At 60.1% G+C, this 12,545-nt stretch overlaps 1 protein-coding gene across 1 annotated transcript in view; it reads left to right on the top strand.

Annotated features, from left to right (window-relative positions):
- Nucleotides 1–9,374: 9,374 nt before the first annotated feature.
- Nucleotides 9,375–12,545, top strand: part of HSPA12B (heat shock protein family A (Hsp70) member 12B) — a 20,526-nt gene continuing 17,355 nt past the window's right edge. The window contains exons 1-2 of the mRNA XM_036382850.2: nucleotides 9,375–9,524; nucleotides 12,353–12,410. Coding sequence (XP_036238743.1) covers nucleotides 12,368–12,410 — 43 coding nt within the window. The 5' untranslated portion in view covers nucleotides 9,375–9,524; nucleotides 12,353–12,367. The remainder of the gene's footprint in view (nucleotides 9,525–12,352; nucleotides 12,411–12,545) is intronic.

Raw genomic sequence — 12,545 nt, 5'->3', positions numbered from 1 at the left:
TCAATTCCTAATGCACAAACCTGACTTTTACATTTCGGGAGCGCCGGGACGGAGCTGTCTGGAGCCACTGATCCCAAACGCCTCATTAGCTCCGGAGCGAGCTGGGCTCCCCGAGGAGGAGCGGGATGTGAATTATTCCTGCGACACCGGGGGCGATGACGGTCCGAGGTAATGGGATATGACACGGCCCCGCTCCCGCCGCGCTAATTCCCCATTCCCTAAATCTGCCGCAGTGCCCAGGCCAGGTAGGGACGCTCTGGGCGCTGCAGGGGACTGGTGGCATCGCTCCAGATCCAGAATCCCAGGGTTTGCTTTTCCTGATCAGTGTCTATCTGGGCAGAGGTCCCTGTCCGTGAGGGGATCCCAAATCCAGCTGTCACAGCCCCATCCTGGCTTGGGATGATGTTCCATCTTCCCAGACCTGGAACCATGACAGCTCCATCCTGGCTTGGTCCTGGCTTGGGATGATGTTCCAACCTCCCAGGCCTGGATCCAGGACAGCCCCATCCTGGCTTGGGATGACATTCCAACTTCCCAGAACCATGACAGCTCCATCCTGGGCTTGGGATGATGTTCCAGCTTCCCAGACCTGGATCCCCAGGAGGACAGCCCCATTCTCCCTCAGGGTGAATCTCCATCCTCCCCATCCTCCTCCTCCTCCTCCTGGAGCCATGACATTCCCATCCCTCCTCAGGAGGATTCTCCATCCGCCCACACGCAGAGACACGATGTCCCCATCCTGGCTTGATATGATGTTCCATTGTCCCAGGCCTGGAACAATGACAGCTCCATCCTGGTTTGGGATGATATCCCAACTTCCCAGACCTGGATCCAGGACAGCCCCATCCTCCTTCAGGGTGATGCTCCATCCTCCCAGAACTGGAATTACGGCAGCCCTGTCCTGCCTTGGAATGATGCTCCATCCTCCTGGAGCTATGGCATTCCCATCTTCCCACACCCAGAGACACAACGTCCTCATCCTGGCTTGGGATGATATCCCAACTTCCCAGACCTGGAATTCTGACAGCCCCGTCCTCCCTCAGGCTGATGCTCCATCCTCCCATCCCTGGAGCTATGACATTCCCATCTACCTTGGAATGATGCTCCAGCCTCCCAAACCTGGAGCCAGGATGTCCTTGTTCTTCCTTGGGATGATGTTCCAACTTCCCAGACCCAGAGCCATGACATTCCCAACCTCCCTTGGGATGATGATCCATCCTCCCACTCCTGGAGCTACAACATTCTCATCTCCCTTGGAATGATGCTCCAGCCTTCCAAACCTGGAGCCAGGATGTTCCTGTACTTCCTTGGGATGATTCTCCATCCTCCCACACCCAGAGCCACAATGGCCCCATCGTGACTTGGGATCATGTTCCATTGTCCCAGACCCAGAACCGTGACAGCTCCATCCTGGTTTGGGATGATGTTCCATAATCCCAGACCTCAATCCAGGACAGCTCCATCCTTCCTCAGGATGATGTTCCATCTTCCTGCCCCTGGAACCACAAAATTCCCACCTCCCTCAGGATGCTGCTCCAATCTCCCAAACCTGGAGCCTCGATGTCCCTGTACTTCCTTGGAATGATGTTCCAACTTTCCAGACCCAGACATTCCCAACCTCCCTTGGGGTGATGCTCCATCCTCCCATTCCTGGAGTTACAACATTCCCATCCTGGTTTGGAATGATGCTCCATCTTCTCACCCCTGGAACCACGATATTCCCTCGGGACAATGCTCCATCCTTCCTGGTGGCTCCATCAGGGACCACCCCACAGCAGCAGGGCTGCTCCAAGGGCATCCTGAGGAGAATTCCAGGAGCTCCCAACACCCTCCAGGCTCCCCGTCAGGTGACAAAGGCACTTGGGAATGTTTTGCTCCGAGGCCTGGGGTGGGATGTGGCCTCACTCCACCCTCACAGGCAGGATCTGGCTTTTCCCAGCTCTGGGATGGGACCTGGATCTGGAATGGGGAGATCCCAGCCACTCCAGCATCCCACAGTGTTGGTTTTTGGCTTCTTTTTTCCACCTCTGTTGAGGGTGGGATTGAAGGCACTCAAGGCATTCAGGCTCAGATGTTTTTTATTTTTTTATCAATGTTACAAAGTCTCACAGCCGCGAGTTCTGCAGCATTTCCCCGGCCAGGCACAAAATGGCCAATTATCTCTCACGACAAAGTTTTTAAGGCTTAAACTATCCTGTTAAGAAGTGACACCTAAATTATTTTCATTTTTAACCCAATAACTAATCACTCAAAGTCCTCAATGTGGACTTCTTTATCCAATTACAAAATACCACCCAACCCATGGAGAAGAAGGTGGAGAAGGAGGAGGAGGAGGAGGAGGAGGAGAAGGAGGAGAAGGAGAAGGAGAAGGAGAAGGAGAAGGAGAAGGAGAAGGAGAAGGAGAAGGAGAAGGAGAAGGAGAAGGAGAAGGAGAAGGAGAAGGAGAAGGAGAAGGAGAAGGAGAAGGAGAAGGAAGGACCAGCCTCCACCCCAAAACCTCCATCTTGCTCCACATATATCTCTATATTCTAAACCCTTAAACTCTGAGTTTCCCACGCTGTGATATCACACATTTCTGATCAACTCCACACCCACAATCCCAGTTCCATCATTCCATTCTGGAAGCTTCTCCATGCCCTCAGGTCAATGCAGTGCTCTCCTGGGGGGTCAGTGCCTGGCAGCACAGAAAGCCTGGAATTCTCAGCATCCAGAACGCCAACACCTCAGCCCATGGAATGCTGGAGCACAGGGATGCAGAGCTGCCCTTGCTCCATCCTGGCCCCAATCCTGAGGGATCAAACCCTCGGCTCCCAATTCAGCTCCAAGGGGGCCACTCCCAGCCTCTGGAGCTGCCTGGCACCATCAAAATCCCCACCTGAGGGCCTGCTGGGATGGGATTTTCCTGGTGGAAAATCATCCCGCAGACCCAAGGAGTCATTTCCCCCCAGGGTTGTGGCTGTGTCAGAGCCTGTCAGCACAGAAAGCCTGGAACTCTCAGCATCCAGAACTCCAACACCTCAGCCCATGGAATGCTGGAGCACAGGGATGCAGAGCTGCCCTTGCTCCATCCTGGCCCCAATCCTGGGGGATAAAATGAAGGATCAAACCCTTGGCTCCCAACTCAGCTCCAAGGGGGCCATTCCCAGCCTCTGGAGCTGCCTGGCACCACCAAAATCCCCCCTCATTCCCACCTGTGGTGCTGCTGGGATGGGATTTTCCAGATGGAAAATCATCCCACAGACCCAAGGACTCATTTCCCCCCAGGCTTGTGGCTCTGTCCCTTTTTCCCACCCCCTGGATCCCCGGGAGCTGCTCGGGATTTTTGGGATGAACCCCCCCGGTGCAAGGAGATCCCAGCGCAGCAATTCCAGAGGCCGAGGGATGGAGTGTGGGATGAGAAACGGCTTTTCCCACCCGTGGGAGGTTTGGTGAGGAACAACAGCAGCAGCTTTGGGTTGGAAACATCCCAGTTTGGCAGGAAAAGGCCATTCCTGCCAAAGCTCCTGGCAGGAAAACCGCGGCTTGGAGCTCCCGGCGCTCGCGGGGGAGATCGGGGAAAGCGGCTTGGCTGGGAATGTTTGAGGCATCCTCCCCCGTCCTGGGGTGCCCTGAGGGGTGCCCAGCTCCAGGGGGACACCCCAGGGCTGTCACCGAGTGGGACATGGGGACATTTCTCCCTCCCAAACCCCTCTCCAGCGCTCGGAGTTAAAACTTTGGGAATCTTTGGCTGCTGGGGGGGGGGGGGGCGTCCAGGATGCTCCACCCCCTCCTGAACGTTCCTGGCATAGGGATGAGGATCCCAAAGTGCAGGATGTGTTTAACATCACCCAGGGATGGCCGCTGTCACATCGATGTCCCCAACACCGCTCTCACTTCCAGCACTGCCGGGAACTCGGGAATTGCGGCGGCTGATCCGTGTTCCCAGTCCGTGTTCCCGCTTTGCGACACCGTTTTGCATTTTGCTCCTCGTTTTTGCACTTTTCACGCTTTTCAGGGCCTGAACCATCAGCCCTGGCAGCTGGAGGGGGCGGGAGCCCCCCCTTTTCCTGCTGCAGGGATGCGGGAGAATGGGAAGAGCTCTTTTCATCCCAAATCCTCCATTTTCCACCCCAAGGAGTGGCCAGAGCTGAGGGGGGCTGAGAGATCCTGGGGAATTCCCGGCCCCCCAAATCCCTCTGGCCTCATCCAGCCAGGAGGGATCCCCGAGTTTGGGGTGCTCCAGAGGCTGGGAGAAGCAGGGGGACAGGGAATGCTCGGGATTGTGGGGATGGGATATGAGGGACAACGGGAATGCTGCCATGGGGTGGCAATGCCAGCACACAGTGGGACAATGGGGACAGATCCCAGACAGGGCGGGAGTCACTTTTCCCTCCCTCGTCTCCAGGATGGGAATTTCTGGATTTAACCCCTCACAAGAGGTGACAAAGATCCCTGTGGGAAATCAAAATCCAGGCTGCAGCCCCCATTCCAAGCCATCCTGGCTCCTCCATTCCCAAATCCCGGCTCCTGCTGGAGGGAAGGGTCCCCGGGGTGGCTTTGGTGACTCAGGCTGGCGACTGTCACTGCAGAGACACAGCTGGGCGCGGCGAGGGGGCCCTGGGGGACCCCAACTCCCCCCTTTGGGGACCCCAGAGAGGCAGCGCTGCCGCAGCCCCCCCGTGCCGTGCCCCTCTCGGTTTGTTTTCCTTTCCCGGAGAACTCGGCCTGACCCGGAGCCTCCGGAGCGGGGGGAGCCCGGCGGGACCCCCGGAGCAGCCCCCGGAGCAGCCCCCGCCCCTCGGCAATGGTTTGCAGCTGCCTCCTCCTCACCCTCCTCTTCCTCAGCAGGGGCTGGGGGACACCCCGAGAGGGGACACAGGGACAGGAGGGGCTGGGGGACACCATGGGACGGCCAGGGACACCCCAGGAGGGGACACAGGGACAGGAGGGGCTGGGGGACACCATGGCACGGCCAGGGACACCCCAGGAGGGGACACAGGGGCAGGAGGGGCTGGGGGACACCATGGGATAGCCAGGGACACACGAGAGGGGACACAGGGACAGGAGGGGCTGGGGGACACCATGGGATGGCCAGGGACACACGAGAGGGGACACAGGGACAGGGGGGGCTGGGGGAAACCAGGGCATGGCCAGGGACACCCAAGAGGGGACACAGGGACAGGAGGGGCTGGGAGACACCATGGGACGGCCAGGGACACCCCGAGAGGGGACACAGGGGGCTGGGGGACACCATGGGACACAAGGACAGGAGGGGCTGGGGGACACCAGGGCACGGCCAGGGACACCCCGAGAGGGGACACAGGGGGCTGGGGGACACCATGGGACACAAGGACAGGAGGGGCTGGGGGACATCATGGCATGGCTAGGGACACCTGAGAGGGGACAGGAGGTGCATCATGAGGGGAAGGGTGGAGGTGTGTGTGCACGTGGGTGTGTTTGGGTGTGCACGTGTGTGTGTGTGTGTGTGATGCATGTCTGTGTGTGTGTGTGCACATGGCTGTGGTGTGCACGTGTGTGTGCACATTGTGTGTGCTCATGTGGTGTGTGCACATCTGTGTGCACACGTGTGTGTGTGTGGGCACACAGGGTGTATGCACACCTGTGTGCACATGTGTGTGTGTGTGCACATGGCTGTGGTGTCCACGTGTGTGAGCGTGAGTGCACATTGTGTGGGCACATGGGGTGTACATGTGTGAGCGTGTGCGTGTACACATGTGTGCATATGGTGTTCATGTGAACACGTGCATGTGCACAGTGTGTTTGTGCACAAATGGGGTGTGTGTGCGTGGAGAGTGTGAATGGGTGTGCACGTGTGTGTGCATGTGTGTGTATTTGTGCGTGTGTGTGCATGCGTGTGTTTGTGTGCACGTGTGTGTGTGCACGTGTGTGTGACTGTGTGTGTGTGTATTTGTGCGTGTGTGTGCACACGTGTGTGTGAATGGGTGCGTGTACAGTGCGCGTGTGTGTGGGCACGTGTGTGCGCAGCGTGCGCATGCGTGTGTGTGGGCATGTTTGCACGTGTGTGCACACGGAATGTGTGAATGGGGGTGTGGGGGTGTGTGTGTGCACACATGGAGTGTGTGTGAATGGGGGTGTGTGTGCACACGTGTGTGTGAACAGGTGTGTGTGCACGTGTGTGTGTGTGCACATGGGGTGTGTGCACGTGTCTGTGTGCACACGTGTGTGCATGTGTGAACACGGGTATGTGTGTTTGTGTGTGTGAACAGGTGTGTGTGTGCACATGGGATGTGTGCACGTGTGTGTGTGCGTGCACGTGTGTGTGTGTGTGCACGAGGTCATGGGGGCTGTTTGTGCAAGACCACACATGTGTGCAAGAACCTGTGTGTGCGTGTGCAAGGCTGCCAACAGCACGTGTGTCCGTGTGTGTGTGTGTCTGTGTGTCTGTCTGTCTGTGTCTCTGTGTGTCTGTCTGTCTGTCTGTCCGTGTGTGTGCGTGCAGAGGCGTGGGGAGCCGGGTCCGTGTGTGTGTTCAGGAGCGCCCGCGTGTTCACCCGGGTGCGCACGGGGCTGTTCAGAGCCCGCAGCTCCTCACGGGTGTGCAAAGGACCCGCGTGTGCAGAGCTCCTGCGCGCTGAAGGGAAACTGAGGCCGGCGCGGGTGCCCGCGGGTGCCCCCGAGCTCGGTCGGGGCTTTCCGGGGGCTCCCGGGGCTTTCCAACCCCAAAATCCCCAAATCCCCGCATGGGGACAGCTCCGGGGTGGGGAGGGGACAGCGGAGGGACCCCGGGCGTGTGGCAGTGCCAGCTTTGGGATGGGATGGCCGCCGGGAATTATTTGGGAATTTGGGAATTCGGGTGGCACCGCGTCCCCCCCTCCCCGCGCTGGCACCGCGTCCCCGCGGGCGCCGTGCCCTTGGCGGGGCGGGGGAAGGAAGCGATCCAGCCCTTCCCCTTCCAGGGATCCAGCCCTTCCCCTTCCAGGGATCCAGCCCTGCTCCCGGAGCTCCGGGGTAGGGGATGGGGGGTATGGGGGGCTGCACCCCCTCCCCGCAGGGTCCCCTCGGCCTTGGGGTCACCTCGGTGGGGTGGGGACAATGTCCCTCATCCCGGTTTATCCGCCCCGATCCGCCAGCTCCGTGCGGGACACCCGGGGTGGGAGTGAAGCTGATGGCGAGGATGACGACGACGATGATGATGGTGGTGGTGATGGTGATGATGATGAAGGTGATGATGACAATGATGATGAAGATTCCCCTCAACCCGCTGCAGGTCCCGCCCCAGGAATACCCAGTTTGCCCCCAGAAAAGCTGGGAAGGAGCAAACTGGGAGCAAACCGGGCAGCAGGGGAGGGTCTGCCCGCGTCCCGTCCCCAGCTCCCCGGTTGGGGACGTGATGCCACCCCCATGTCCTGGTCGGGGACATCGCTGTCCCCACTGCTGTGGGTCCGGGCTGGGCGCCGGCCTCGCTTCCAGCCGCGGTTCTCCGTCCCCATCCCGCGTTTCCTGTCCCCGCCGCATTTCCATGGGCCGGGCCTCAATTCCCGGAAAGCGCTACCTCATCCCTGTCGGGGCGCCAGGGACGCAAACACGGGCGGAGCCCCCGCCCTTGTCCCTGTCCCCCCCCTCCAGAACCTTCCCCGGCTCCGGGGCAGCGGTGCCAGGCAGGGCTGGGGGGGCTGGACCCCCAAAAATCCCAGTACAGCCCCAGGATGATCCGAAACGCCGCTCCGACATCCCCCGCCGGTCCCTTTAGGGGCTTGGAGGTGCCCTGGCTCCAGAGGTGACACTTTGTCCCCTCCACAGTGTCCCCCACCGGTGTCACCCTCGTGGTCACAGCTGGCACGTCCTGCTCCAGGCCACCACATTCCCGGCCAGGGCCTTCCTGACCTTGATCCCAGTGATCCCAGGGGCTTGATCACAATGATCCCAATGGTCCCAGGGGCTTGATCACAGTGATCCCAATGGTCCCGGTGATCCCAACAAACAAAATTATCCCAGGTCTCAATGATCCCAAACTCCCAATGATCCCAATGATCCCAGGGGCTTGATCCCAATGATCCCAATGGTCCCAGGGGCTCGATCTCAATGATCCCAATGGTCCCGGTGATCCCAACAAACAAAATTATCCCAGGTCTTAATGATCCCAAACTCCCAATGATCCCAATGATCCCAGGGGCTTGATCACAATGATCCCAACAAACAAAATGATCCCAGCCCTCAATGATCCCAAATGCCCAGCGATCCCAATGATCCTGGCCATCCTGACAAACAAAATGATCCCAGCCCTCAATGATCCCAAACCCCCAATGATCCCAGTGATCCCAACAACCAAAATGATCCCAACCCTCAATGATCCCAAACCCCCAATGATCCCAAACCCCCAATGATCCCAGTGATCCTGGTGGTCCCGGTGATCCCAACAAACAGAAAGTTCCCAGCCCTCAATGATCCCAAATCCCCAATGATCTCAGTGACCCCAAATGATCCCAACAATCTCAGTGATCCAAATTATCCCAATTTTCCCAACGTCCCAAACGGTCTCACCGATCCCAGTGTTGTCAGTGATCCCAGCGACCCCAATTATCTCAGCAATCCTAATAATTTAAACAATCCAAATTATCTCAGCGATCCCAACAATCTCAGTGACCCCAATGCTCCAAATGATCCCAATTATCTCAACCATACCAATTATCCCAGCATTCCCAACTACCTCAACTCGGTGATCCCAAATATCTCAGTTATGGGAACAATCCCAATGTTCTGCCTGTGCTTCTGAGGCTCCCACGGGTGGATTCTTCCCATTGTGGAGATTTTTGGGAATGACAGGACAGACCCTTTGTGTGCCTCCTTCCCTTGGGGTCTCCCAGCTCTGATCCCAAATCTGGATCCCAAATCTGGGATCCCCCGGCTCTGCTCCCACCCTTTGGATCTCCCAGCTCTGATCCCAAATCTGGGATCCCCGGATCAGATCCCACTCCTGGGACCTCCCGGCTCTGCTTCCCGGATCCAGGATCCCCCTTTGGGAACGGGAACGACCGCAGGGAGGAGAATCCCGGGATAACCCCGAGCTCTGGAGCCGGGATGGGGCTGGATGTGGGGACAGAGCCGATGTCACCCGGGACACGCACGCGGTGACAAACCCGGCAGAGCGATTTACAAAATCCAGGGGGACACTGGGGGGCTCTGGGGGTGGCGCGTCCTGTTTGGGATCCTTGTCCCCCCTCGGTGGCCGTGGCCGGGCGGGGAGCGGAGGTTCCGCTGCCGGCGGGACTGGAGCTGGCCCTGCCTCCTCCTCCTCCTCCTCCTCCTCCTCCTCCTCCTCCCGCCGCTCCCGCTCCCACATCTGCAGCTGGAATTGCAATTTGAGGCGCTGCCTGGGCCGGGACAGGGAGTGGGAGGAAGCCGGAGCGCGGGGGGCTGCGCGGGGCCCCGGCGGGGACAGAGCCGCGGGGACAGAGCCGCGGGCAGGACGGGGACAGAGCCGCGGGGACAGAGCCACCAGCCCGGGGGACACGGCCCGGGTGACAAAGAGGGGGGGTCCCCAACCTGTGTCCCCCCCCACAGCGGTGAGTGGCCAGCGGGGGTGGCGGAAACCGGCGTGGGGACATGGGGGACAGCCCTGTCCCCTGGCCGAGGTGAAGGTGGCACCGGCCCTGGGGTCGCTGCCCGGTTTGGGGACACCTTGGGGTGCCAGGACACCGCGGCCTCTTCCCAGTGGGAATAGGGGGAGCGTGGGCACGGGGGGGAGCGGGGATGGACGCTCGGACACTGTCCCCGTGTGTCCTGTCCGGGGGGACACCGCTGTGACCACTGGGGACACCGCAGGGACCATTGGGGACACCGCTGGGACCATCGGGGACACCACAGGGACAGCACCACAAAGTGCCAGCACCGTGCAGGGGACACCCCTGGGTGGCTCCCGTGTCCCAGCCATGGCCGAGGGGACAGGGAAGGGCTCCAGGGCACCCCAACAGCTCCTCGGGAGGGTTTGGGGTGTCCCCAGCCCCACAGCCATGCTCGGCCCTGGCACTGCGGGGATGTGGGGACAAACAGCTCCTTCTGTCCCAGCACATCTGGATTGGAGCCCCACAGCTGCCCTGAGCCTCCCAGGTGTCCCTCGGGGTCACCCCGAGTTTGTGGGGTAACCCCGAGTTTGTGGGGTCATCCCGAGTTGTGGGGTCATCCCGAGTTTATGGGGACACCCCAGTTGTGGGGACACCCCGAGTTTATGGGGTCACCCTGAGTTTGTGGGGTCATCCCCAGTTTGTGGGACACACCAAGTTTTGGGGTCACCCCGAGTTTTGGGGACACCCCGAGTTTATGGGATCACCCCGAGTTTATGGGATCACCCCGAGTTTGTGGGGTCACCATGCCCAGCCAAGCCGGTGTCCCCATGCCGCTCTCGGCCCCGGTGCCGCTCCTGGCTGCTCCACCCTGATCCCGTCCCAAACTTTGTTTCCTTTCCCCGTTTCCGTGAGCCCCCGCAGAGGCGGAAATGGTGGAAAATCCTCAAAATCGCTGCTGCGGCCGGAGGGAGCCCGGGAGGCACCGGGATCTGCCCCGGGACGGACCCCCGGGGTCGGGGCCTTTGTCCCGCGTCCCCTGGGTGACAACAGCGCGGTCGCTGGGGGACACCCGGGGGCTTGGGGCCACCCACCCTCCTGGCCTGGGAGGGGAATGGCACCTTGGGGACAAAGGGGGCTGCTGCCACCCCCTGCCACCCTGGACAAGGAGGATTTTGGGAATGGCACCTTGGGGACAAAGGGGGCTGCTGCCACCCTGGACAAGGAGGATTTTGGGAATGGCACCTTGGGGACAAAGGGGGCTGCTGCCACCCTGGACAAGGAGGATTTTGGCCATATAGAGCCTGAGGGTCAGCACAGACCCCACAGTGACCCCCTGGACCCTCCGTGGCCATGGAGGGACAGGGGACAAAGCCACGGAGCCACCAAGGGCTGGCGTGTCCCTCTCGGGGAGCTCAGGCCGTGGGGTTGGGGACATTGGAGACATCCCTGCTCATCCAAACCCACAACCTGAGCCCCAGGCAGCTGAGAAAGGGCACAAATCCCAGAGATGGGGGGTGATTTCCTGCAGGAAAACCTCCTGGAAAGCCCCATTTTGGTGGAAAAGCCCCATTTTGGTGGAAAAGCCCCATTTTGGTGGATTTTGACGGAAAACCCCCTGGACCACCCCCAGGACACCCCCGTGTGACACCCCAGGGCCACCAGCATGGCCTTCCCTGCCCACAGCTCCGGGGTGGCCTGGGCTGGATCCCCATTCCAGCGAAAGCCTCCCCACCCGAGGGGACTTCTTGGGAAGAGGGGAGGCTGTGGGGATTTTTTGGGAAGAGGGGAGGCCGTTGGGGCATTGGTGATTTTTGGGAAGAGGGGAGGCTGTGGGGACTTTTTGGGAAGAGGGTAGGCTGTGGGGCCATGGGGATTTTTTGGGAAGAGGGGAGGCCATGGGAACATTGGTGATTTTTGGGAAGAGGGGAGGCTGTGGGTATTTTTTGGGAAGAGGGTAGGCTGTCGGGCCGTGGGGATTTTTTGGGAAGAGGGGAGGCCACGGGGACATTGGTGATTTTTGGGATGAGGGGCGGCTGTGGGTATTTTTTGGGAAGAGGGGAGGTTGTGGGGCCATGGGGATTTTTTGGGAAAAGGGGAGGCCGTGGGTATTTTTTGGGAAGAAGGGGAGGCTGTGGGGGTTTTTTGGGAAGAGGGGAGGCTGTGGGGCCGGCAGCTCGTGGGTGGGTTTGGCCGGTGGTGAGGCCTCTCCCGATGAGCTCAGCCCTATCCTGAAGCTCTGGATTTGTGGGATGAGAGCGGCCGGTGCGGGATGGGGGGCTCGGGGCTGGTGGGAGGCTGTGGCCTCGGGAAGGCAGCCAGGAGCTGGGGTGTTATCCCTGGAAGGGGATTTGGAGCTGGTCCAGGCTGGGTTGCAATCCCTGGGAAGAGCCCAGGATCCCTTTGGACACCGTGATTCCAACAGAAAATAAATTGGGATTTTTCCTAAACGAGCCCTCCCCCAAAAAAGGGGGTTTGGTTGAGGATAAAAATGTTCAGGAACAGCGATTTCCACCCTGCACATCTGTATCCTGCACATCTGTCTGACCTGCTCGGTGACAGGAACTCAGGTCCCTGTCCCCACAGTGGCTGTGACAGCTGGGGACACCCTGGATGGTGACAATCGCGTGTGCCCCAAACTGGGACAGCCACACCCCATTGTGAGCTGGGGTTTGGGGTCCCCTCCTGCCAACCCTACAGATCCCAGCCTCGTGCCTGGTGTGGCTTTTGGGGGGCTCTGAGGGGACACTGAGGGGACACTGAGGGGACACTGAGGCCACCCCACGCCACCGAGGGGACACAGGGATGGATTTTGTCCCTTCCTTTTCCAGGCGGGCAGCGAGGCCATGGCGATGCTCCTGGAGCCTGGGATGCAGAGCCTGCGGATGGGTAAGGATGTCCCCAGGGGGTGGCACTGGCTGAGGTGTCCCCTGACCCCACCAGACAATCACTCCGTGTCCGTGCCCCTGGCTGTCCCCCCTCTGTCCCCTCCACGGCTCCCACGCTGGGGGAACCAGAACCAGC

Source organism: Molothrus ater, chromosome 4 (genome assembly GCF_012460135.2).
Source record: "Molothrus ater isolate BHLD 08-10-18 breed brown headed cowbird chromosome 4, BPBGC_Mater_1.1, whole genome shotgun sequence".
Classification (NCBI taxonomy): Eukaryota; Metazoa; Chordata; class Aves; order Passeriformes; family Icteridae; genus Molothrus; species Molothrus ater.
This window is presented reverse-complemented; position numbering and strand designations above follow the sequence as displayed.